This window comes from Oryctolagus cuniculus, chromosome 11 (assembly GCF_051225735.1).
Source record: "Oryctolagus cuniculus isolate XC-2025 breed Fujian yellow rabbit chromosome 11, ASM5122573v1, whole genome shotgun sequence".
Lineage (NCBI taxonomy): Eukaryota > Metazoa > Chordata > Mammalia > Lagomorpha > Leporidae > Oryctolagus > Oryctolagus cuniculus.
This window is the reverse complement of record NC_142877.1, coordinates 90,857,601-90,885,563: the sequence shown is the minus strand read 5'-3', so window position 1 is coordinate 90,885,563 and position 27,963 is coordinate 90,857,601. Positions and strand designations below refer to the sequence as shown.

At 35.6% G+C, this 27,963-nt stretch overlaps 1 protein-coding gene across 5 annotated transcripts in view; it reads right to left on the bottom strand.

The window, feature by feature from the left end:
* The window catches only part of TMTC3 (transmembrane O-mannosyltransferase targeting cadherins 3), a 49,618-nt gene that overhangs the window by 10,899 nt on the left and 10,756 nt on the right, over positions 1–27,963 (bottom strand). For 3 of the 5 annotated variants that reach the window (XR_016216231.1, XR_016216232.1, XM_089307558.1), the window contains exons 3-11: positions 24,293–24,511; positions 22,621–22,720; positions 20,556–20,671; positions 19,965–20,137; positions 15,250–15,502; positions 13,775–13,923; positions 10,986–11,106; positions 8,369–8,480; positions 195–288 (exon numbers count right to left, since the gene is read on the bottom strand). Coding sequence is in view for 3 of the 5 variants with exons in the window: in XM_089307558.1 (XP_089163684.1) it covers positions 195–288; positions 8,369–8,380 (106 nt within the window). In the remaining 2 variants the exon portion in view is untranslated. The remainder of the gene's footprint in view (positions 1–194; positions 289–8,368; positions 8,481–10,985; positions 11,107–13,774; positions 13,924–15,249; positions 15,503–19,964; positions 20,138–20,555; positions 20,672–22,620; positions 22,721–24,292; positions 24,512–27,963) is intronic. The other 2 variants (XM_008256872.5, XM_002711378.6) reach the window with 1 other exon arrangement.

Below are 27,963 nucleotides of genomic sequence, written 5' to 3'. Positions count from 1 at the left end.
CCCAGCAAATTCATTTAGTGATGGAAAAGAATATATTTAAATAAAAAAGATATGAGGACTCACTGTACACTAATAAGTATTTCAAAGGTTTGGAATACAGATAGAATGAAAGGAGAAGATCTTAAATCAGACAATTTTACTCAACATGAATATCTAACAGACATGACAAGTTTCAAATTATGATTACTACTTGCCTGTGACATCGATGATTTTGCAATTGTGGAATAGTTCTCTGCCTGCAATTCCCAGGACACATAGGGGCCAAGTATATATGTCTTGGGCATTACCCTAGGAGGAGAGTAACAGTCCTAAGATCTTGCTACATTATGTTTCAGACTGGCAATTGTGTGCACTGCACAAAATCTGGGAAATGCAGCACAGGTTTGGTCAGAGAACTGGGGAAGGACAAGATTGAGGGCAAGAGAGCTAATTATTATTTTTTTAGATCCACTGCTGTGTCCCATTGAGTCAGGAGGGGCTCAAGCAAAACAAAACAAAACAAAATGTTTAAGCTAAGCCATTTCTGCTCCTGCTAAAAATCAGAATACATAGTTTAAAAATATTCAGGAACCTTAGCCCCATCCAATTCTATTTATCAAACAATCTTCAAGAATGGAATCTGCAAAAACATGTTTTTAAGAAGTTTCTAAGCAATTTTGATATAAAGTCAGAGGTGAAAATCATTGCATTACTAAATATAAGAAGAAACAAACATGAAGTTTAGATAAATAAAATCACAGAATTATGTTAACTGAGTATTTAAAATACTACTGAAGTCAGCTTATAAAAAACTTAGGAAAGAAAGAGATTATCTACTTAGATAAAAGATAACACAAACTTCACTCATTGGAATCAAGTTCTTAGAATTACAGAGAGGTGATACTGTCATCAATGAAGACTTCAGACATTAGAGTAAAGCAGCCCTACTTGCTCAAAGAACAAAGACAGAAGTTTGATATCTTTTAGGAATGGCCTAATTTCTAAATATTTCTGTAAGTTAAAAAGTTTTTAAATTCCAGAAGGGGAAATACTAATACTTTTAAGATAAACTTGAATTTGAAAAAGGGAAAGAAAAGGCAAAATGCCAAAATCCATGATATTCAAATGAATAAAGAGTTTCAGAGAATTTTAAAGAATAAGCTTGCTTTTCTGGCACACTAAAAAACAAGCAGCATGAATAAAGGAATCTGTCTATAGTTCAAGGTGAATGAGAACTTCACAATCTCAAATGTACCCTAGTATGTCAACACTAGGTTACCTCAATCAACTCACTTTTCTAAAATTCCATTCCTTTTCTCTTCTAAAAAATCTATTATTTTCTTATTTTCAACAGGGAAATGAAATCAGAAGGGAACTTGCTTATCATTCCACTGTTAAAGCTGTTAACTTAACCTGTATGAATGTTTAATACTAAGACAGACCTGTGTGCATAACACATACAGTCTGCTTTCCCTCCTATACTTCTTAACTGCTTGAAGGATAATCAATGTACTTATGCAATGAATCCCTTTGCTTTTCCCTACTTAAGGACTTTGTTCAAGCTGTTATCCTGCTTATCCTATTGCTAAAATCTCTGAGCTTCTACTTAGCAAATCTCTTTGAAAGAGTTGTTTACATAGTTTCTTCTTCCTCATTTCCAAGTGATTCAGAGAGAGAATGCAGATCCCTAAAGCTGGCAAGGAGAACAATTGCATTTTAATTTTCACTAACCTCTACCAAAAAGTTAGAATTTCATTTAATTAGAAACACTGGCACCAAATCTCTGTAGTCCCCTGACTTTATCATGAAAAGAAATCACAGATTTTTCCATATCATATTCTAACTGCTGTATGTATCTTGAAACATACTCACCATTTGTTTGAGGACTTCCTTTCCTTCCTTCCTTTTTTCTTTTTCTTTTCTCTCTCTTTCAAAGTTTATTTATTGGAAAGACACAGAGAGAGAAAGAGATCTTTGATCCACTGGCTGAACCCTCAAAGAGCCACAGTGGCCATGACTGGGCCAGGCCAAAGTCAGGATCCTGGAACTCCATCCAGGTCTCCCATGCAGGTGTCAGGGGCACAAGCACTTGTAATCGCCTTCCACTGCCTTCTTAGGTGCATTATCAGGGACTGGATTGGAAGTGGAGCAGACAGGACAGGAAGCAGCATGCATATGGGATGAGGGCACTGGAGCCAGCGGTAACCTATGACCACAATCCTATCCCTGACAGTTATTTCTTTGAAACAACTTTAGTTATCAGACACATGACTGGGTCACAAGTGATCTTACTCATCCTGTCTACAGATGCACTAAATGTGGCCGCCAAGTATCAGGCAACTGTTTATGCCCAATAATGTGTCTGCTGCCAAAATCTAAAGTTAAGCATTCTTACACTGATGGTCCAGTCATTTGTGTTGCTTTCCAATATTTTCTATTCACATAACTGTGTCTATCTAAAAGCAAAAATTTATAAATGCATGGGAACTCCTAAGAATGCTTTAAAAATTATTCCCATCTTGATGGCATTAGAATTGAAGTTGATGTCCACAATCGTTTATGGATATGAACAATTTCAAGGATTTTAAAACTTAGATAAAAATGAAACAACTGATCTCAAGAAAAAATTGAAGAAAAAAAAAAAACAAGGAAAAATAATAAAACAAGAAAAAAATCCTTGGGGAATTTTGGTGTTTGTTGAGAAAACTCTACATGTGACTTTTAAAAGTGCCTGTGGAAAGTGTAATTTCATTTGAGAAATTATAACTTTTGTGACTGGTATTTTTAAAAACTCATATAATCATCAAAACAAAATAATCAAAATCAATTGGTCATCTATATGCACTCCGCCTGGTCAAAGAACACTATGTAGTTTATATACTTATTCTGACTAAGCAACAAAAGCCTTCACACGATTATTTTCAATATAATTTAAAATGTTACAAATCCTACTGTATGTAATTCTATGCTGTTGTAAGTGTCAAATATCATCTTATTACTCCAAATTTTTCTATCTAACCCTGACCTTTTATCTTTCAAGTTATCTATCTTCATCTATATTTCTAGCAGGAACTAAAGAGGATTCTTGATTTCCCTCTTTTGATACTCTACCACCAAGCAAGATAGAACATAAATAGTACTGTTACAATTTTTCAGGACATAAATCTAAGAGTCATCTTTCAGGTCTCACTTCCTCTTATAACCTACATCAAATTCATTGGTACATGAGGGCACTTCAAAAATTTTGTAGGAAAACAGGATATAAAGGTCAGCTTATTTAGGTGTAAAAATTTTGAAATCCATGCACAATTTTTTCACAAAATGCATTTTCCATAAACATTTTGAAGAGCCTTTTTATACATACACACACACACCCTGTCAACGACATAGAACCAGATCTTCTAATGAAAACAAAATCTAGGATTAGAAAAATAACGGATGGGATTAATGGTAAAACAGATATAAGTAAACTCTAGTGATGTCCATCAAACCTGATGGCACAAATTACACTAGATCTAAATAAATCCTTTTAGAAATTGAAGAGGAGGGAATACTTCTCAAGCAGTAGTACAAGGTTACCATCAGTTGATGCTAAAACCAGAGAAAGACATTACAAAAAAATAAAGTCAATCCCTCATTAATAGAGAAGTAAACCTAAAAGTTTTTAGCAAATCAAATACAACAATATATAAAAAGAGCAATATGTCATGATCAAGTGGTTATTTTAACTTTATAGAATCATTGTTTTTTTATTTTATTTTATTTTATTTTATTTTATTTTATTTTATTTTATTTTATTTTATTTTTTGACAGGCAGAGGACAGTGAGAGAGAGAGACAGAGAGAAAGGTCTTCCTTTGCCATTGGTTCACCCTCCAATGGCCGCCACGGCCGGCGCGCTGCGGCCGGCGCACCATGCTGATCCGAAGCCAGGAGCCAGGCACTTCCTCCTGGTCTCCCATGGGGTGCAGGGCCCAAATCCTCCACTACACTCCCTGGCCACAGTAGAGAGCTGGCCTGGAAGAGGGGCAACCGGGACAGAATCTGGCGCCCCGACCAGGACTAGAACCCGGTGTGCCGGCACCGCAAGGCGGAGGATTAGCCTAGTGAGCCGCGGCGCCGGCCAGAATTATTGTTAATGCACTATCTTAACAGACTAAAAAAATTATCAATAGATGGAAAAAAGGCATTTAAAAAAACTTAATAGATGGAGAAAAAATTTGACAAAATCTAATATCCTTTTACAATAAATATTCTCAGCAAGTGAAGAACCAGAAACACATGGAATGTTCCTATACTGCTGCTAGAAATGTAAATAAAATACATTCCATGGAAAACAATTTGGTAAGTCTTTAAAAAGTTAAATATACATAAATTATATAACATACTTATCTTCTAGTTATTGATCCAAGAGAAATGAAAACCAATATCCATACAGATTGGTGTATGAATGTTCGCAATAGCTTTATTTGTAACAACGCCAAATTGAAAATGATCTGAATATCAGGTAAACTGATAAACTGTGGCACATCTACAGAAAAGAATATTATCTGGCCATATAAAGATATGGTTTTCTGACTCATACATGAATGAGTACCAAAGTAATTATGCAGAGTGAAAAAGTCAGGGGGGAAAAAGAAGTCTACTGACCATGATTTCATTCATATAAAATTTTTAAAAAGTAACGTGCTCTATAGTGATATGTAGTAGTTCAATTTGGCTTGGAGTCTAGTGCATTAAGGAGGAGGCACTAAAAAAGGACACATGCAATTTGGGGAGCTAATGGATATTTTCATTATTTTGATTTGATGATGCTCTTATATATGCCAAAATTTATCAGGTTATAAACTTTCAACACTGACAGCTTATTGTATGTCAATTATGACTCAAGACAGCTATTAAAAACTGCAATTCAATAATGTCTTGGTTACTGCAAAATGTTTATAAATTCTTGTTCTTCACTATTTGCAAAGCTGGTTATCCTAAAATTACCTCATCAAAGTATATTTCTATGGTTTGTCACCTCATTTTAGTCTCATTTCTATTGAATGCTACTTCTCCAAAAACCCTTTATCTGACCAGTTTTTAATCTATACTCTTTTATTATTCTCATAGTTTTGTCACTTCCTCATAAATACATGTGCATATGTATGTACATGCACATTTGTGTATGTTTATTGGGTACCACTTCCTCCTCATGTATTTGTATATACCTATTTATTGTCTTTTTTATTTAAAATGGGAACTCTTGAGAGGGCAAGGAATTTGCTTCACTCACTGCTGGATCCACAGCACTTAAAACAGTGGGTGACAAATGGTAAATTCTGAAATCTATGCTCAATGAATGAATAAACCTACAGAACTATTTGCTATTCACTCTTTTTTTCACTTTGCCTCCTCCTTCCTCAGATTCAATGAAAATAATGCCATCAATATTAACCAGTGTACATATTACTGAGTATACAATATGGGCTAGAAACTGGCCTTAGTCCTTTCTAAGCAATATTTAATTTAATCCATATAAAACAAGAGATACTGTTAATATTCTAAATTTAGATAACATACATGTACCAAAACATCACATAGTATGCATGGAAAAATTCAAGATGACTGAACTGATTTTGACAAAAAGTGTGCAGGACACCAGAGTCTGAGCTTTCAGTGAGTCTCCACACTAACTGTCCCATTTTAGTCCTATCCTGGTCACTTCTGTCTGACCCCCTCTCATTATCTAGTCCTAATGCAGTAAAATAACAAATAACACATCAGTTCACCTGCCAAATCTTTGAAGAACATAGCTTAAAAAAAAAAGCCAAAGTATATCTAAATGGCACAGTGTTCCTGTTGACCTGTTTTATTCATAATAAATTCTAATAAACTGGTGCACTGTTTTCCTAGCCCATGGTTAACAAAATCAGCAAATTTGAAAGTGTGAAAATGAAATCATATTGAAGGAAACAGGTTCAGCAAGTAGTAACCGTTAACAATGAAGGGAAATCATTTAAGAATGAAATGCCTATAATTGCAACATCCTGAGATAGGGACACTACTCACCAGACAAAACTGAATATGCATATACACACATCCAATTTAGTCTTTACAACAATGATGTGAGAAAGAAAATTACTATCACAATTTAGAGGACAACGATGAGGCTGGAGAAGCCAGCTCCATCTTCTAAGTCTCAAAGCTCCCAACTGTCTGATATCAAAGATGATTTTGCTTCTCTGAAAGCTCCTAAAATGAGTCTAAACTTTCAAAATTAAAACTATCATACTAGTGACATTAAGGTTCTATTAGATGATATGGGGTAAAAGATAAAACAGATGCTCATGCTACCCCAAAAGTACATCATAGTTTAAATGACTGCTTTTAATAAATTAACATTTAAGTAAATATAGGAAAGCAATAAATAAGAAATTGCCAAAAATCATAAAAAGTTAGAGAGGAAGTTGTAATGGACTTTACAAATGAGAAATACATGCTGTTAGCCAGAATGAAAGGGGATCTTTTTTGGAAGAGAAGCCCTGTAGATGGGTTGTAAAAGATGGTGACAAGTGTTTCAGAAGAAGTGAAAACAGAGAAATTTTAGATTCAAGGAAGAACACAAAGGCAAAGGGTAAGAAGTACAGGATATGTATCCCATACGCCAAGAAAAATTAAACTATACAAAGGGCTGTGGGAGGTAAAACAGGAAGGTGAGACCAAGAGTTGTTATTTCTACAACCTTCTCTCTACACCTTTCTCTAACTGAACTTTGGGTTTGTTCTGGAGACCTGACTACCCTGTACTTCTTCTATATGGTGACATTGTTCTTCGCCTAATCCTTCATAACACTGGGTCTAGAAGAAGAGTAGATGTCCACCTTGATCTTTATTGTCACTTTCAGATAATTATCAATTCTTCTAAAATAATGTGTCTCTAATCTCAGGCCATTAAAGTCTATTATCCAGTACCCTTGCTTGGTTCGTTACCAATCCCACTAGCCCTCTAATACTGTTGTATTGATGTGCTTTATCCTGATGACTCTAATCTCCTTTCTATCTTAACTAATTAAGTGGTCATAGTCATATCTATGAGAAAAAATGGGGCAGTGTCTACCACTTTACATCCCTCCAAGGACATCTAGTAATGTGTCAGGGCTAATTCTTGGTTTTGTCACTCTGAATTTAAAGTAAAGATGGCATTTGGAGGGTAGGGGTCCTATTTGGCACGTATCCTGTCATATAGTTCTGCATATTTCAAATGCCAATTACACTCCTACAGAAAATTACTGCTGCTGTAATTACAACATACTCCAACAACAATTTCCTCCATTCCTCATCCTGCCTCACATTCCTACTTAACCAGTTCAGATTCTATATATCAACATATTCACTCCCTTAGCTCTTTCTTACTTGGCAATAGTCATCTGGAAAAATTCTCAACCTATATAACCAAGTTCACCAGGCCTGCACATCACTATCGTGGATGACCAACAGCAGGAGAAAACATGTAACTACATCAACTGGTTTAGTTTTAAATTAAGTATTACTTATTTCAAATAGAATAATAGAGTTGCCTGGCAATTATACTACATCTTCCCAGTCTATACACTCTTCTAATTTCCCAGATCTTTGCTTCTCCAACTGTGGTTTAAGCACCATTCGGGAGTTTATTATAGATGCATATTTTCAGGACTTGCTCTAAATCTACATCAGAACATGCATTACTATAAACATTAAAGTTTGCAAAGTATTGTTTTTTAAGAATCCTTCACATTCTCTACTCTTGGATCTCCAACACTTCCTCCCCCATACCCTCCTACTGATGATTTTGCTTTCCATTTCACTAAGAAAACAAGCCAACAGAAGACAACTTCAGTAGCTTGTTTTATGCCATCTAAACACCTGCCTATATTCATGTCCATAAAAATACATTTTCCCTGTTACCACAGGTTAAATACCAGCTGTGAAGACTGAATGAAATCCTAATCCTATAGAACAGATTCTATCTGTTCAAGGACAATGATTAATTTGTTCAGCCACCTTCAAAGTCTACTTTTCTCATCTGTTAGTCTCACCCATGCTTTTGTTTCTTTCCCACCTAAAAACAAAAACCATAACCCTATTACCTTATTTTCTCTTGATCTCTTTATTCACACCACTACCACTTCATACTAGTACCATTACTTCAGCAAAAATGCTTAGTTATGCCACCCAAAAACTATGCTAAAAAATTCCTCATACGTCTGATAGAAGTAACTCTTACATACAGAGTGCATTTCAAAATGAACAAAGTTATAAAACACTAGTATTCAAGTCACAAACTCTACCTTATTATCCCCAAACATAATCAAGTTTTTAAAAGAAAAGAAACTATCCATTAATTTATTAATTAACAATGCTTACCTGGCTGAACATGGGTGGCCTGTAAGAAGTATTTCAAAGCTCTTTCAAAGTTTTTTTCATTTTCCAGTGCATGTCCTACATTATTCCATAATTTGGCATTATTTTTATTTACCTTAAATACAAGTACAAATAAAAATGAGTTACAACTAAAACTTACCTGGCTGCAGTTCACACAGATATTTATTTGGTACACTATTAGGAATAGAATATTCCATGGAGATGTCTCTAGTAGTTAGGAAGGAGCCAAATAAAGACTATTTCATCAAATTTACCCTCCCCTCCCTTTTGAAATCAACATACTAAAATCACAGCAGTCTAATTTATACATGTTTTCTTTTGCTACAGTGTAGGCTTCAATTTCATTTTATTTGAAAGGTAGGGAGATGAAAAGATACACAAAAACAGAAAGAGATCCTCTATTTTTACTCTCCATATGCCCACAACAGCCAGGGCTAAAGCACACTGAAGCCAAGAACCTGAAACTGAGATTATGTCTCCCCTGTGGGTAGCAGGAACCCAAGTACCTGAGCCATCACTTGCTGCCTCCAAGGTGCATGTTAGCAGGAAGCTGGACTAGAAAGCAGAATGGGGACTTGAAACCCAGCACTCTGATATGGGATGTGGACACCCCAAGTGGCTTAACCACTCTGCCAAACACCATTATTTACATTAGGATTTGAACGATTAGTGTTTCATGCTGTTTGAAAGCCTGGGTCTATTTCTATTCTTTTAGGAGAAAATGTATTAGAATATAAAAATATATTTAAACATTGCATTAATGTTTTATTTTTAGGAAATTATAAACTTGATATTTAAAGCTATTTACATTATCTAATATGGTAATGCAATCCCTGGTACTAATGTTTATTTTGTGCTTTCAGAGTTCAGGCATGCTAAAGCATGATACTCAACAAAGAACTAGCAGTGGATAGGGTTGTATGTTTCAATCACTATCATGGGAATGATATGCAAAATTCCTGAAAATTATGGAGCTCACTGGTATCCTTGGAGTGTGTATTAACAAGCATGATAAACAGTTCACACTTATTTGAAGATTTCTGTGCTAGAGAAGGAATGGAGCTACTAAGTAAGTACATCTGATTTTAAGTAGCTGTCAAATCAAGAAGCCACACAGACTGTTGGAATGAGGCAGGAATTTAATAAAGCTAGGCCAAGGAAAGTAAAAAAAAAAAAAAGCCAAAGGAATTAAATATTTAGTGATTTGAATAGAATCACTGGTAAAGGAGAACCTGAAAAAATCTTGGCTGATCATCATTACAAGAATCAAATTTGTGTGAGTGTGTTTAATTCATTTAAGAGGCAGAGAGACAAAAGTGACATCAGCTGTTTTGCTCTCCAAATGCTCAAAATGGTTAGTGCTGGCTCAGCCTGAAGCCAGGGAAACGATCCAGTTCTCTTATATGGATGGCAGGAACTCAACTACTTGAGCCACCACTGCTGATCCAATGTTCTGCATTAGCAGGAGGCTAGAGTTAGGAGCTAAAGCCAGGAACTAAATCTAGGTACACTGATAGGGGATGTGAGTCTTAACCAATAGGCCAAAGTCCATCCAAATTTGTGTTTTCTTCAAAAGTTCTTCTTCTGATTTATATATTCTACAGAAATGTTACTGCTTTCTGTTTTTCCTGTTTCCTATAGTATTGTAACCATTTATTACCCTCCTAACAGTAGGGTGCCATTTTTCACTATGGATTTTATACTGAATTTAAGTTGCTCTCAATTATAAGACTCACGATGACTTTACATACCACCAAGAAAAAAAAAAGGATACTATTTTAACTGTAAGATTTTTCACTGTAAGAGTTATCCTGTTTCATAAATATTAAAAAGTAAAAATGCCCATCTTAAGAACCAATGGAGGAACCAGCACTGTGGCACAGTGGGTAAAGCTGCTGCCTGCAGTGCTGGCATCCCATATGGGTGCCAGTTCAAGTCCTGGCTGCTCCACTACCAATCCAGCTCTCTGTTCTGGCCTGGGAAAGCAGTAGAAGATAGCCTAAGTCCTTGGGCCCCCGCACCTGAGTGGGAGACGTAGAAGAAGCTCCCAGCTCCTGGCTTTGGATTGGTGCAGCTCTGGCTGTTGTGGCTGTGAAGGGAGTGGACCAGCAGATGGAAGACCTCTCTGCCTCTCCTTCTCTCTCTGCATTAACTCTGACTTTCACATAAATAAATTTTAAGAAAAATAAAAAGAACCAATGGAATCTACTATTTTGATTTGAACATTTTTATCATTTTATACATTCTAATAACTGCCTGAGGGAGTCTTCTAAAAGTTCATGAAAAGTGTATATTATGAGAAAACAAAAAAAGTTCTTTTGTACTATAATAAACATTATAATATATATAATTATATATATAACACATATAATTCCATTTTCCATGAGTTTTTAGAGAATTACTCATATGCTTTGGACATACAGTTAAGTATTATTTAGAACTTTTGGTTATACATTAAATAAAATAAAAATTATTTTCATTAATGTTTCAGTAACAGTTTTAATATTTAAGTATCTAATTGCAAATGCAGTAAGATAACTTAAAACAGCTACAAGAAATTACTGTGGTATACTTTGCTTTATCCTGAACAATACTTTACCTTCAAGGCTGACATAAACAATGTATATTCAGACTCCCAATCCCAATTTCTGTGAAGGGTTTTTAAGGCATGAGTGAATATCACCATAGACAGACAAACCCAAGACAGTTTTTTAAATACACTGTTTAAAAGAAAAAGCAAAACAAAACATTATCTATTTTACCAAAGACATTTTACCTTTGTTCTCAAAGATAAGAAATATATTAAGTGTTCCTAAATATCATGCCTGATTTTATTCTAATTCATTCCAATAAGCATCCAACTTTAGATGAAAATAAAAAAAAATTAAATATGACCTTCCAATGCAGACTTCCATTACATTATAGAGCAGTCCCTTGGTATCTGTGGGGGACTGGTTCCAGGGCTCCCTGTGGATACCGAAATCTGCAGATGCACAAGTATCTTATATAAAATGGTGTAGTATTTTTATGTAACCTATGAATATTTTGCTTTATGTTAAAAGCATGACAAGGTATTATTTATAATACCTCATACAAGGTAAATTTTATGTAAATGACTGTTATACTACACTGTGTACAGAACAAGAAAAAGAAAGTCTGTATATGTTCAGCACATTCTTTTATTCCCTGAGTATTTCTGATATACCCTGAGTTGAATCCACAGGAGCAGAACCCATGGATATGGAGGGCCAACCATATATTCTAATAGTAGATTAAATGACAAGATGACTTTTAATACTTAAGAATACTTTGTGCCAAAACCTACAACTTTAGTAATTTTAGATTTTTTTTTTTTTTTTTTTATTTGAGCCGGTGCAGCGGCTCACTAGGCTAATTCTCTGCCTGCAGTGCCGGCACTCCAGGTTCTAGTCCTGGTTGGAGCGCCGGTTCTGTCCCGGTTGCTCCTCTTCCAGTCCAGCTCTCGGCTGTGGCCCGGGAAGGAAGGCAGTGGAGGATGGCCTAAGTGCTTGGGCCCTGCACCCGCATGGGAGACCAGGAGGAAGCACCTGGCTCCTGGCTTCGGATCGGCGCAGCGTGCGGGCCATAGCGGCCTTTTGAGGGGTGAACCAACGGAAGGAAGACCTTTGTCTCTTATCGTCTAACTCTGTCTGTCAAAAAAAAATTCATTTGAGAGGCAAAAAATACAGACATAGCTACCATCTGTTACTTCACTCCTCAGATGCCTACAATGGTCACAGCTAACGTAGGATAAAAGCCTGGAGACAGGAACTGAATCACCACTGCCTCCCAGAGTCTGCATCAGCAGAAAGCTGGAGTCAGGAGGCAGAGTCAGGCATCCAGCACAGGCAACACAGGTGCCTTAATTGTGGGGCCAAATAGCCAGCTCTTAAGTATTCTTAATTGAGTTTCCAAAGCTCCAATCTTAACATTAGCTGTATTTTGAAATGGTTTTTGCTTACAAGTTTTACAATGAACTATCATGACACTCTTAGAATAATCTTATACTTTAATGCTAGAATTGCCTATCTACTCAAAGTAAAATTAACTCCTTATAAAATAGATGCAAATTACTTATAAAACTTCAGGCAAATTGTTATTCTCTCATGATCTATGAATTAATACTAAATGATCTGAGTTTCTGCCCCAGTTAACAAGGTTCAATTTCTTTCATTTTGATAGATGCACTTCAACATAACAAGGGAGTATGGATCAGAAAGAACATGGTCATTAGAAGCAGTTAAGTACACATTTCAATCTGCTGTTTACTAGCTTTGTGACCTTGGGTAACTCAGGTGACCTGTATGAATTTCAACTCTCACATCTGCAAAAGGCAGTTAAGGAGTAGGAAAATTTAATGGGAAAACAAATCTAAAAGTACAAAGAATTAGTAGTGATTATAATTGGATATATGGGTAGAGCTAAGAAAAGAGGTTTGAGACATGGTACTGAAAACTGTAGACATGAAAGAGATCATCTATGAAGCATATGCAGTGTGACAAATGAAGCTATGAGTAAACCTGAGAAATACAAATATTCAAGGTAAGGGTACAGCAAGCAGAATCAGAGCAGAAATGAACAGAAATAGAACAGAATCAGAAGAGATACTTTATGTGACATCAGGGAAATAAGTTTTAAATAAAACTGCTAATTGGATGTATCTACCAGAAGGTGATTTGTTACATGTTTTAACATAATAATGTGGACACAAGTCAGAATCCTGTGGATTGAAGAATGACTGGAAAAATAAAAAAGTGAGAAATGTTATCACTTCTTTTTCAAGTTGCTAATCCAAATTACTATTTTTACATTAGTATTAATTGACCACTAAAAATTTGATTTGACAATTTTAGCAGTACAGCATTGTGTACAATGAGAAAATACATGCTACAATTTGAGTTTCTAAGTATACTGCTCCATAACTACTAATTTAAGGCAACTAGGATACAAATATTATGAAGATAATTTTGCTAGCAAGAAATTATAAACTGCTTACAATACACACTTTTCATGTATTTATTCCATATGACTCACTTATGTAGGATGACTAGCATTTCACTGCATAAGGAAATAGTAATTGTCATTTGTGACTCCAGCCTTAAAAATATACTATTTTCATCTGGGTCTGACTCAAAGTTTGTTCCATCTCAGGTTGTAAAATAAAATTATATTAATAGGATAAAGAACACAGGATGAGTAGGTGCTATGGAGCTTTCTTAATCTGAATTAGAGGCAGAAAACTATCTAGATGAAAACCAAAAGACATAAAAGTATGATTTATAAAACTGAACTAAATATGGATTTAAAACTTTAGGGTCACAGTTCATTTTATTGTTAGTAAGCAGTAAACAAACTAATATAAAGATTCACCTTTTGTTTGAAATTTTCTGCCATCCATGTGCTACCAAAATACAGAATCCCATGCTAGGGACATATAATACTCGCTCAGCAACAACAAATCCAACTGGAAAAAAAAGGTTCGATGCAGGAATAAATGGTAATGCCATTAAAGAAAGTGCCTAGAAAGAAAAAGATAGTTTACTAAGTTAAAAAAATGTAAGGACATTCAACACTCAAATCCAAATACCTTTATCATTTTATTTAGACAATGTACTGATGAAACATTTTTAACACTACGAAGAATAGTAATTTAAACATAAAGAAGGCTGCTGCAGGATGATAATAACAACTAAGAGAACTATGAGTGGAGGCAGAGTAAAAAATTACCAAGAAACAGTTCAGAAAATGACAACAAAAAAATGGCTTTTCATGTGTGCAGAGGTCTCTGACCACAGTAAGAGCTGACAACTTTGTTAATGAGAACTATATGATACTACTCTCTGTGGCAGAAAAACAAGTAAGAACACAATATTATCCATTTATTCTAAAAGTTTAAAAGAAAACGAAGACAAGAGAGATGCTTCATGATTTCAGAGTTCCTACCAAATTAGGGAAATTCGTAATTACATTTTCATCTTACATGTAGAATGTATACATCAACTTACACCTGCAAATTAAATTCTGCTATATAATTTTATGATTAACTAAGTAAGTTTAAGAATTGGGATGCTTTTGAATGAAGCATACTTTTTTTTTTATAGATTTATTTCTTTGTTTGAAAGGCAGAGTTACAGAGAGGCAGAGAGAGATTTGGGGGTGGGGGGGGCCTCCATCTGCTGGTTCAATCCTAAAGTGGCCGCAACGGCCAGAGCGGCACTGACCTGAAGCCAGGAGCCTGGAGCTTCTTTTGGGTCTGCCCTGCAGGTACAGGGGCCTAAGGACTTGGGCCATCTTCCACTGCTTTCCCAGGCCATAGCAGAGAGCAGGATCGGAAGTGGAGCAGCTGGGACTTGAACTGGCGCCCACATGGGATTTTGGGACTGCAGGCCGTGGCCCCACCTGCGATGCTACAGCACCTGCCCCAAAGCATACTTCTTTTAAGAAAGACTCTTTGAGGGCCAGCACTATGGAACAGCAGGTTAAAGCCCTGGCCTGAAGTGTAGGCATCCCATATGAGCACTGTTTCGGGTCCAAACTGCTCCACTTCTGATCCAGCACTCTGCTAGTGCGTCTGAGAAAACAGTGGAGAAAGACTCAAGTCCTTGGGCCCCTATATCCACAAGGGAGAAATAAAGAAGCTTCAGATTGGCTCAGCTCTGGCCATTGCAGCCATTTGAGGAGTGAACCAGCAGATGGAAGACCTCTCTCTCTGTCTCTACCTCTCTCTGTAACTGTCTTTCAAATAAATAAAATAAATCTTTAAAGAAATTCTTTGGATGAATTAAAGCTAGCCACTTATTTAATCAACCAAATGTAACAGAGTCTAAAAACCTAAAGTTTCATACCATTAAAACAGTCTTAGAAGAATCACCAGGGTATCGGAGACTGAATACTCCCAGAGTTCCCAGAAGACAAAAGAATATAAATGTGGCAAGATTTCGAATATCTAGAAATGACTCTATAAGTGGTATTGTCCCCATAGTCCAATCACAGCAAAGCTCTGAAGGATTTAACAGAAGCCAAGCATTCACTGGAAGGAGGTAGTTAAAAGTTAGCTGCCTTGTAGGAGTTGGGCTTACAGCAGCTGGGTTATCAAACCTGTACAGAAAATGAAAAAGAATTTTAAACATTTTTTAAACACGAAACGGATGCAACCCATATAATACTGAACAATATTAAAAATAATATATGTATCTCATTAAACTAAGATCAAATATAAATTATGGATACTTTAGAGTTTACCTATGGTACAAAATGATGCCATTTATGAAGAACTGTTTGATGTGCAAGCAGATGATCTATTTCTAGTATATAATGAGACAAATTCAGAACACATACTACAATAAAATGGTAGAATGCTTTCATTAAATTATGAACTTCTGATTAAAATTTTTAAAAAACTCTATAAAGCAGGGGGGGCAATGTGGCGCAGTGGGTTCTTAAGCTCCCACTTGGGACATCCACATCCCAGAGTGCTTGAGATGGAGCTCTGCCTTTGCTTCTGATCCATCCTCCTTCTAATGTGCATCCTGGAAGGCAGCAGATGATGGCCCAATACCTGAGTTCCTGCTACCAACGTGTGGATGAGGTTAAGAGCTCTTAGCTTTGGCCTATCCCAGCCCCACCTGCTGCAGGCATCCGTGAGTAAACCAGTGGGTGGAATGTCTCTCTTGCTCTGCCTTTCAAATAATTAAAGTTATTTTAAAAGGTACCAATCATTGATTAGATTTAGAGAGCCCACCCCAATCTACTATAATCTCATGTTAATTAACTAAGTGGGTAAAAAAGATTCTAAGTTCTGAGCAGATACGCATTCTGGGGAAACACGACAACTTGTTACACTGACCTTGGGTATGTCCTCACATATGAATATATGTTATAAGAAATTCTTAGTATTGAAAACTGAGAGAGACCCTCTGAAGATCATTCAAATTCTTTTTCTCAGTTTTCTTCTTCTAGTGTTAAATCCCACTAACTCTAACCCTATTCTGCTTCAGAGTTCCTAAGCATCCCAGCTCTACTTCTCAATCCAGTTATACTGCTGGGGTCAGTCTGGGTAGCCACTTGGTGTTCCACTTACTAAAAACACTTCACCTAGGTACTGAACTCTCTTCAAGGAGGCTCCCTTCATTTGATTTTAGGTGCCAAATTCCTGTTCCTGACTGGTGTCTTTATTATGCCCAAGAACAGGATAAATACTGGGACACAAAAGTAGCAATATCAAGATAGAACAGATTGCAGTGTTTTACCTATAAGCCAAGGAATACTGAGAGGTATGGAACAGATTCTTCCCCAGAGCCTCGAAAGGGAACGAATTGTGCCAACATCTTTGGATTCTGGCCTCCTGAACTATGAATAAATCGATTTCTGTTGTTTAAAGCCATTCAGTTTGTGGCTACTTGTTACAGCAATCTTACAAATACTAACGGCCAGGAAAGAACCTTCTGGAAGGATTGAGAGAAAGATCCCCATATATGATAGAAAGAATAGTTCATTAGCAGCTGAAGTGCAAATCCTCATAATTCACAGTCCTTTGGGTAGAGAAGTCAGAATAGTCTCATGTCACTAGTGGAGTAAAATCAGCTTTATCATAAATCCTACAAAGTGGTTCCACAAAAAGTTTAAAAGACTAGAAGAAATATTTTCCAAATAACTTAAATGTATTCCATAACAAAGCTCAAAAATATTGATAGAAAAATATTAAAGTGTAATTCATATATGTGTGACATCCATTCAAAAATTACTGGACATGTAAATAAATAGAGAAGCATAATTCTTAAAGAGAAGAAATCAATGATGTAGATGATCCAATTTGTGGACAAGGACAATAAAACAGTAGACCATGCAAGCATGGGAGATAAAAGGATGGGTTAACATTTCTGAAAAAGATTAGTGAACTTGAAGATACAGTATAAGAAACTATCCAAAATAAGAGTGGGGAATAAAGAGACTGGGGGTGGGGGAGGAGGTAGGGATAAACAGCATTAGCGCAGTAGCTTCAAAAAGTCCAATTATACAAAATCCAAGTTCCAGAAAGAGAGGTGATAGTACAAATATTTGAAAACCAGCTAAAAAATTTCCAAAATTCATACAGCAAATTCCAAGAAGCCCAATTAACCTAAACAGAAGAAACGTGGTAATATATGAAACAATGAAGAGAAAATATTAAAGGCAGGCATAGAAGGAAAGACACTTTTTGAAGCATAAAGGTTGACAAAGAAATTCTCATTGAAAACAAAGCAAGCAAGATGGTAGAGCAAAATTTTAGAGTGAATGAAAAACAGTCAATGTAGAATTCTCCACCCAAGAAAAAGGTAAAATGAAAATATTACAGGCATGAATGCTACAAGAATTCATCAACAGCAGACTGGACTATCGAGAAATATTAAAGAAAACTCTTCAAGTACAAGTAAAAGTAGCACCACAAAAATCTTGATCAAACAAAGGAATGAAAAGCATTTGAAATAACTTCATTGGCTAATATAAAACACCTTTCTAGTGTTTCAATTCTAAAAGATAATTGTTTAAAGCAGAAAGTAGTAAAAAATATATTGTGTGACTTAAAATGTATGCTCAGAAAAAATGGTTACAAATAGCAAGGGACGAACTGATCACAATGATATGACAATGCTACATGTTTATATACTTACAAGACAACATCAAAACACGTGAACCAAAATTGAGATAATTGCAAGGAGAAATACAGAAATCTACAATTATAATTAGAGACTTCAATATCCCTTTCTTATTATCTGATAGAAGAAGTCAACAAAAATCACTAAGGATATAGAAGACATAATGCTAACTTTAAAACCTAACCAATTTGCAGATCATTATTTTTGTTGTGGCAGTTCGTGGGTGTACAAGGATACTTCAAAAAGTCTGTAGAAAAACTGAATTAAAAGGTTAAGTTATTCTATCAGCTAGTATTTGCAGACACTATTCTTGTTTATGTGATCCCTTTGGTTCTTAGTCCTATCATTATGATCAATTGTGAACAGAAATTGATCACTGGGACTAGTGAGATGGCATTGGTACATGCCACCTTGATGGGATTGAATTGGAATCCCCTGGTATGTTTCTAACTCTACTGTTTGAGGTAAGTCAGCTTGAGCATGTCCCAAATTGCACATCTCTTCCCTCTCTTATTCCCACTCTTATATTTAACAGTGATCACTTTTCTAGCTGATAGAATAAAAAAGGGAGAGAATGATCCAACATGGGAAGTGAGATACACAGCAGACCCATAGAATGGCAGATGTCCTAAACAGCACTCTGGCCTCAGAATCAGCCCTTAAGGCATGCGGATCCGGCTGAAAAGCCCATGAGAGTATTTCAGGCATGGAAAGCCAAGACACTCTGGGGAAAAAAAAAAAAAAACCTAAATGAAAGATCTCCACGAGTGAGATCCCAGTGGAAAGAACGGGTCATCAAAGAAGGAGGTACCTTTCTCTGAAGGGAGGAGAGAACTTCCACTTTGACCATTCCCTTGTCTAAAAATTATCATAGTCAGTGAACTCAGGGGGCTTCCATAGCCTTGGCAGCTCATGACAAGAGCCTAGGGTGATTACTGAGGCCATAAACAAGAGTGTCAATTTGTTAAGTCAACAACAGGAGTCACTGTACACTTACTCCTCATGTAGGATCTTTGTCCTTAGTGTGCTGTACATTGAGATCTAATGCTATAACTAGTACTCAAACAGTATTTTTCACTTTATGTTTCTGTGTGGGAGCAAACTGTTGAAATCTTTTCTTAATGTATGCTAAACTGATCTTCTGTATATAAAGAGAATCGAAAATGAATCTTGATGTGAATGGAAGGGGAGAGGGAGTGGGAAAGGGGAAGGTTGCGGGTGGGAGGGACATTATGAGGGGCAAGCCATTGTAATCCATAAGCTGTACTTTGGAAATTTATATTCATTAAATAAAAGTTAAAAAAAAAAGGTTAAGTTAATTTGGTGTAAAAAATTTTAAAATCCATGCATAGGTTTTTTGTAATATGTATTTCCCATGAACTTTTTTTTTAAAGATTTATTTATTTGAAGTCAGAGTTACACAGAAGGAGAAGCAGAGAGAGGGAGAGATATCTTCCATCCGCTAGTTCATTCCCTAGATGACCACAATGGCTGGGGCTGTGCTGACCCGAAGGTAGGAGCCAGGAGCTTATTCCAGGTCTCCTATGTGGGTGCAAAGGCCCAAGACTTGGGCTATCTTCTACTGCTTTCCCAGGCCATAGCAGAGAGCTGGATCAGAAGTGAAGAAGCCAGGACTCAAACTGGTGCCCTTGTGGGATGCCAGCACCGCAGGCAGTGGCCCAACCCGCTATGCCACAGCACTGGCCCCTTCCCATGGACTTTTTGAAGTACTCTCATACCATGTCTGCCAAAATTTATCAATTCATATATTTTAAACCTATGCACTTAAAAAATATATCGACTGTACCTTAATAAGTCCATTGAAAACAGTGTAAATCAAATGCTCTCTGGAATACTTGTGATTATTTAAAATTCAAAGTTAAAAACACAGAACAGAAAAAACAAAAAGAATCAGAATTTCCTACCTTGTGAATACTGGAAGCTGGGACTGAATAACCTGGACTCTAATCACAACAAGTAACAGTGTACTGAACATCAAGACAATGAGTTTTATTAGTGTCTGCAGCATAGAAAAGGGAATACTACCCTTTCCACGGATAAACTGTCCAGCAGTAGTACATAATAATGGCAAAGTATACTGAAAAGAAAAAAAAACGTTTTAAACAAGTAATACATTATAAAATATTTTGAGTAATGTAAAAATTTTTAATACAAGAACAAATACAAAATGAGTATAATCACAAGATCAATATGGAATGATTTACGGAACTGATAACAAATAAAACTCAGTAATCTTATCCAATAAGGAATTACAATCTAACATTATTGCGTACTTCTCCAAATTGGCTAACAATTTCACTATCAAAATTTGAAAAGCAATTCTTAAATTACTAAAGATGTCTTAAAATGCTGAGTAAAGAATTCTCAGTGGGTATGAGCAAAATATACTTGTTAAATGAAAATCTTTGGCATCTTTATTGGTAAGCAAACTGTTATGAAAATCCGACCCAACTAGGACAAAAGAGAGAGACAAGGAAATGTCTGTTTTTCCTTACCCCCTGGGCAACGAACACCTCATACACACAGCAAATTCCCACCACTGTTATTCCTTGTTCTTTACACAGTGTTGCAACAGCCACTAAAAACACTGTCAGTGCAATTGGAGTCCACACTGCAATTTAAGGACAGAGACAAATAAAACTATATTAAACAACCTTATAATATTAAAAAAGATAAGTTAAATCTTACTTGTAATTCCATATCCATATGTGTTATTCCCTATTGGCTCATTCTTTCTACTTTAAAATACATTTATATTTCGCATGTAATATTTTTTTTTCTAGGTAAAACACTAAGATATATATTTCAAACAAAACTTTTGTGTAGACAAAAATTATCTAACCAAATATTAACTTTAAAAACAACGGTAGGTGGTGAATTTGGTGATTCAAAGAAGTATATAAATGGGACAACTATGTGATGATGTAGGGGAAGAATAGTCAGAGAAAAAAAAGTAAAGGCAAGCACTTCACTTGTTTGAAAATAGCAAGAAGGTTTGGTTATCTGGCTATAGTCCAACAAGCTATGAGACCAATGGCAAGGGATATGGTTAGAGAAGTAGATGTGAACCTGAATAGCGTACTGCAGGTCACATTATTTTCTGATTTATCATTTTTGCCTTGTTTAGGATGGTATGTAAAGAGGCTACTGGGTTGTCATTCCTTATTAGTTACTGACTAACCTCTTACCACATGATAAACTGGGTAGGTAGGGACTATGAATACCCACATTTTATATAGATAAACTAAAGCACAGAGAGGTTAAGTACTTTGTCCAAGGTAGCAAATGGAACTAGTAAGTAAGGAGTAGAGCTGGAATTTGAAACTAGATACTTTGAGTCCAAGCTCTTAACCACTATGACATGCTGCCACTCAACTGTCTTAAGGCATAATGCACAGCAACAAAAGGCAAGCCTATTCTTATTACCACCAAAAAATATTAGAATATTTGGCTCAGTCACTTTTTTTTTTTTAAGACTTACTTGTTTATTTGAAAGGCAGAATTACACGCCGGGGGGTGAGGGTGAGGAGGCTTCCATTTGCTAGTGGCGCTGGGCTAATCTAGAAAGTTAGGAGCCAGGAGCTTCCTCCAGGGCTCCCACATAGGTGTGCCGGGGCCCAAATACTTGGACCATTCTCTGCTGCCGTCCCATGAACATCAGCAGGGAGCTGGATTGGAAGTGGAGTAGCAGGGACTCATGTGGATCGCCAGCACTGTGTGACAGGCTGTGGCTTTAAACTCTATGCCACAGCACCTGCCTCAATCATTTATTTTTTAAACTTTAGGTTACATACATACAAAATTAAGCTACTTATCACAAGACAATAAAAACAAACAATTCAGAGCTAAACATTAGAATTAACCAAACTAAGGTTAAGGTCATTATGTGGAGTCCTTTTCATAACTACTATGCCCACACACTAAAAAAAAAATTTTTTTTTTGCCTGGAATTGGTTTCTGGCAAACCCAGGCATCGTTAGGATTAATGAGCTTATGCATTCAAAGCACTTTTCAGGGCTGGACACAAGGTAGGAGCTCAATAAATAGCTGAACTCTGATCAACACATATAAAAAAAGTTACACTCCAGCAGAATTTTAACTTTGCCCAAACAGTAGCACAGCCTACTAGCGTTATTTATTGAAAGACAATTGAAGTACTAGATCTTGTATCATTTCTTAGAGATTAACAGTCGATGGAACCGGGATTAACTCTAAAATACTTATATTCTAGGCTTGTTTGATTTTTCAAATTAGATCATGTATGAGGGAACTTCAAAAACTCCCTGAAAATTGAATTAAAAGATGTTTATTTTGGTGCAAAAAGTAGCTGAAATCCACATATATTTTTTCATAACATGCATTTAAAATATAAACTACATATAACTTCTAAAAATACTGACATATTACTTCATATTTCCATGCATGCTGAAGAACACTATATAAACCGTAAGTGTAGCACATAATATTTTACAAGAAGCACATGGGGTAAATAAAAGTTGATCAAATTTTTTGAAATTTATTTTTATAGCTATCAAAACATATCAGATGTTAGACATTTACCTATGGAATTATCCGGTCCTTTTGATTTGGTATATGACAAAAATGCAGCTAGAAAAAAGATAGATGACAAAAGTTCTGCTCTTCCTACAACACCTGTTACCTAGAAAGGGAAACCAGGTGGGAGATTAAGTTCATGTTAATGAAAAGAATCTTGAAAAATTATTATAATAGCAAAGCAATTCAATTAGCAACTAAATTCTTTAACTTTCAAGGCGCATTTCAAGGATATTAAACATTCTTTGGGTGCCCTCAGGTGGTGAATTTGTGTATTTCCACAAAGAAATTTATAACAGTTTTTAAGTTATGTTGAAATAATGTAGACTCACAGGAGACCACGAACATGTACAAAGAATTCCTGTGTATTCTTTACCAGTTTCTCCCAATGATAATGTTTTACATAATTATAATACAATATCTACAATAGTTCTGAACTTACAAAAGGTACTTGTAGCCTATTTTTCTAAAAAGACAAGTACTCTTAAAAGTATTTATACTCAGTAAGATACATATATGTATCTATATATGTATGTAACTTTCAAACCTAACATTTCCAAAGTGTTTTGATTTTGTGGTAAAATGTTTTATTTTTATTTTTTTTAAGATTTATTTATTTGAAAGTCAGAGTCACAGAGAGAGAGAGACAGACACATACACAGAGAATCTTCCATCCACTGGTTCACTCCCCAAATGGCCAAAATGGCCAGGGCTGAGCCAGGCTGCAGCCAGGAGCCAAGAGCCTCATCTGAGTCTCCCACACAGATGCAGGGACCCAAGATCCTAGGCCATCCTCCGCTGCTTTTCCCAGGCCATTAGCAGGGAGCTGGATCAGAAGTTGGGCAATCAGCATTTGAACCAGTGCTCATATGGGAAGCTGGCGTGGCTGGCAGCAGACTTACCCACTATGCTACAATGCCAGTCCTGGTAAAATTTTTTTAAATTCCTACCATTTTTTTTAAATGTATGGAAAATGTCTGCTAAACTACACTCCAAAACATTCAAGATAGTTTGTTGAAGAAATACACAATCCGCCTCCAATAAAAACACCTATACATACCTTTTACTTATAACTTAACAGCTTACAACTAAGCAAGTCTATGCTCTGGTTGGGAGTTTTGGAGTTTCAAGCTTATCAAGAAAAATAAAATAATAGCTTGAGATGTCTTGTTGGGAAGGGGTTGGTGGACATATAACAGCAATGGTGGAGATAACTCAGAATTCTGACATACCTGGTAATGAACTAGAGTCTCATCACTTAATAATATGTCTGCTTATATTTGTATATATTTTGATATATTTTCATTCTTAAATTTGCCTGATTGGTTATCGTTGCCTGCCAATGCAAGTATTGGCAGATTGGCAAATAATATTTAAAATCTGTATTGAACAAAAAAGGAACTGTATTTATTTATATTTTATATGGCTAACTTTAAGAGATTACTTATACCTTATGTTCTTGAATGAATAAACATTTAGGTTTCAAAAACGTAAATTAAAAAATTTTATGCAGTAGATGAGACTGTGGTATCAGAGAATTAAGATTTATTATATCATTGTAAGAGTCTCCAAATAGTTGCATTAAAGTCATGTTAAAGCTTTTTTCTTGAAATATATATAATTATAGTCACTGAGTAGGATTTATAAAAAAGTAAAATAAATCTAAAGTTTTACTTACTGCTTCTGTGTGTATTGGGTGCACTGTAAAAAGTAGAGCAGCAACCACACTACTCCTGTTGTCCAGAAAAAGCTTACAGACTTTAAGAAATATCACACTGACCATAGCATGAAAAATCATATTTAGGAGATGATATGACATTGGTTTTAGTTCACTAAACAGATAATTTAAGCGAAATGTCAACACTGTTAAGGGACGGTAAGACTTGTGGCTTCTCTCCTAAAAGGAAACATAATCAATAATTATTAAAGTATCTCGGTCCTTCGGAGTAAATAAAATAATCACTGTATTTTATATCAAAGATACTTACATTTGGCTAACTACAGTAAAATAAATAAATCGTCCAGGAATTACAAACATAAAAGAAAGCTTTATAATATTGTTTTCTACTTCCTGAGTCCTAAAACAAAGTAATTTCTTCCCTGGTATATGAGTATAATGGACAGAGAATTAATAGCAGAGGAAGAATATCTGACTATTAATTTATCTTCAGTACAGATTAAAAAAAAAAAGATTAGGACAATGGTGGTATTGCTCAAGTATGAGCAGCATAGGATTCTCTCCAAGGCTTGCCTTTCTATCTAATACATTAAGGCAAAAGTGTATGTAACCTGTGAATAGATTTTTCAAAAGCAAACATAAAAACAGAATGTTTATCAGTTTGGTTTAAGCATGGCTGTCTTATGAAAAACTTCATAATGTAGTAAGTGTGAATATATTAAATTAAAGTTCCCCAAATCTTACACAGAACTAAAAAAAAAAAATTCTTAGAATATGAGACTATACACTTCTATTCTATCTTCTGTTGGCAATAAAATGAATTTTATGTGAAATACTGAAGTTCCTTATAAATTAGAAGTTATACTTAGCTAAAGTACTAAAAGTTTTTACCAAGACAAAATTCAAACCAGATTTATGAATAAAACACACAGTTCAAAAATACAGATAATATACTAGTTACTTTTTTTTTTTTTGACAGGCAGAGTGGACAGTGAGAGAGAGAGAGACAGAGAGAAAGGTCTTCCTTTGCCGTTGGTTCACCCTCCAATGGCCACCACGGCTGACGTGCTGCAGCCAGCGCACCGCGCTGATCCGAAGGCAGGAGCCAGGTGCTTCTCCTGGTCTCCCACGGGGTGCAGGGCCCAAGCACCTGGGCCATCCTCCACTGCACTCCCTGGCCACAGCAGAGAGCTGGCCTGGAAGAGGGGCAACCTGGACAGAATCCGGCGCCCCGACCGGGACTAGAACCCGGTGTGCCGGCGCCGCTAGGCGGAGGATTAGCCTAGTGAGCCGCGGCGCCGGCCACTAGTTACTTTTTGTAGTCTTACATAAAAACCATTCATATTCAGCTTCTTTGCTTTTCTAACTCTTACCATATTATGCTGTAACTCTCTGGCACAAAGGTACAGAATTAACTTACTTCATCTACTAGGGAACATTAGGAAACACAGGAACAAACATTTCCCACTTCGAAATTAGGAGTATCTTAATATTTCTATTTGTATTGACTATATACACCATGGTAAGCCCTCTATTTAGAATGTTCTTTCCTGACTAATTTCTATACAAAATTATTTTTAAGGTACTGTCCTGAACTGACATAATTTGTACCACGAAGTAGAAAATGATGCTAAAATCCTTCAGAATGGCTGAAGTATTAATGTGGCTCCACTGGAATATATTTGTCAGGTGAAAGGATGAAGTCAGAAAATGAAAGGAAATGTGAATTTTTAATTATACTATATATAATCGCTTGATTAGGCCCATTTGATACGGCATATGCCATAGGTAATGACTATAGTTATGTAATTATTTGCATAATTCATTAGAAATCTACTTAAGACTTCACTGTGATAATCGTAGCTTATTAAATATTGAGTTATTTTGTGAAAATACAGTAAAATAGAAAACAATTACTCATAATATTAGCTGGCAACAGAAGATACAAGTATGAATATAATAAACTGATTAGCTAACATTCTCTGCTCCTTAACACAGGGATGGCAAAAAAAAAAAAAAAAAAAAAAAAACCACAAACAAACAAACAAAGTAAGATATCTGTGGGAAGTTACCTTAACACAAGAGACTTTACAGGCCAAATGTGAGAACAGTATGGTTGACTATAGCACAGTGGTTCTCAGCATGACTGTACCATCGAATCTCTTCTCTTTAACCTCTCCTCCCACCCAAACAACAAACAAGAAAAGCAAAACAAGCAAAAAATATCGATGTTCCACATTGCATCTGAGAGATTATTTGAAATAATAGGCTTGGGTAGAACAGTAATACATTTTTAAAAAATGTCCTGGGTCAACTCTACTGAGAAGTCAGAGCTGTGACCCACGGAACCAACAGTAAATGGAAACACTGAAAGGCTCTTGAGAGCCCAAAGACCCAAATGGTAATGTTAATTCATTTTAGAAAAATGTTTGAAGCCCAAAATGTGTCTTTCTCCATTCTGAGTATACTCTTATGAGTCTTTTTAGCCGGGTTGTTATGGATGCTCTGAATAAAATTAAATTTTTAATCTACAAAGCAGAGAAAAATCACAAAACAGACCACTGATATCATAGTATGTTTACTTTTATGAGGTCTTTTAATCTGGCCAGCTAAATTTTCAGTTCAAAATCCCAATATGAGTAAAATATATCACCACAGATACTAACTAGTACAGGAGAACAGATACATGTTTCTAAAGTTCTCTGGGGGTTGGGGTCAGGTGTAGCAGAAACAAAACTGTCAGGAAATAATATATAAAAATGCAATAGTTGTGCATTTTTGGATAAGCCTAGGAAGGCTACAGAAAAGTTAAGGCTTGCTTATTTAGTAAGAAAAAATTACTTGGTGCTGGTGAATAATTCCCTCCCTGCCCTTGCAAACTTTCCAAATTTGGGGAATGGGGAAACAGGTCATAAATGATTGAGAGGCAAACTATTACAGAGTATTATACATTATGTTTCAATAACAATTTATTGAACGTCTGTGCAGTAGGTATTATAGATGGAAAGTTAATTTGTATATTTATTCTCAGGGTATTATTCTCTTTTATACATCAAGAAAATGACTGTCATCTAAAAGCTATATTTCTACCTGTATCACACAGCTAATAAATGAAAGAATTAAAATTAAAACTTTATTTGAATGGACCCAGGTTGACAAGGGTTTACCTCTAAACAATTTAACACTGTCCTTAAAATAGCTATTGCCAGAGTAAAAAATACCCTCCTGAAAACAAACAAAACTTTTGGATTCTAAATATAAAACCTAAATAACTATTAGGTAAATAAAATGAAAAAAGAATTTCAACTTTTTATAAGCTTTTGTTCCTGCAGAGAAATTGACAATATGTGTATTTTTCATTTTAACTGCTAAAATCTATTTATACTGAAGCTACCACATTTAAAATGGTTAAATATATCACAGTCATTTCCTTTGTCTGACTCACAAAATAGAAAAAAGAAAAATAGTCAATGAGCAAGAAATAGACTTTATTATACCTATTGCTCTCCGTACACATTTGGTTCTTACACAAATATATTATTTTTAATAAAAGAAAGCCAAGGTACACAGCCAAGGGAAGACTCAAGTATTCCTCAAGGAAGATAATCACATCTTCAACTTCTTGTCCAACAAATTATGCATTATTTAAATTGGGGGGACTCCCTAATTGC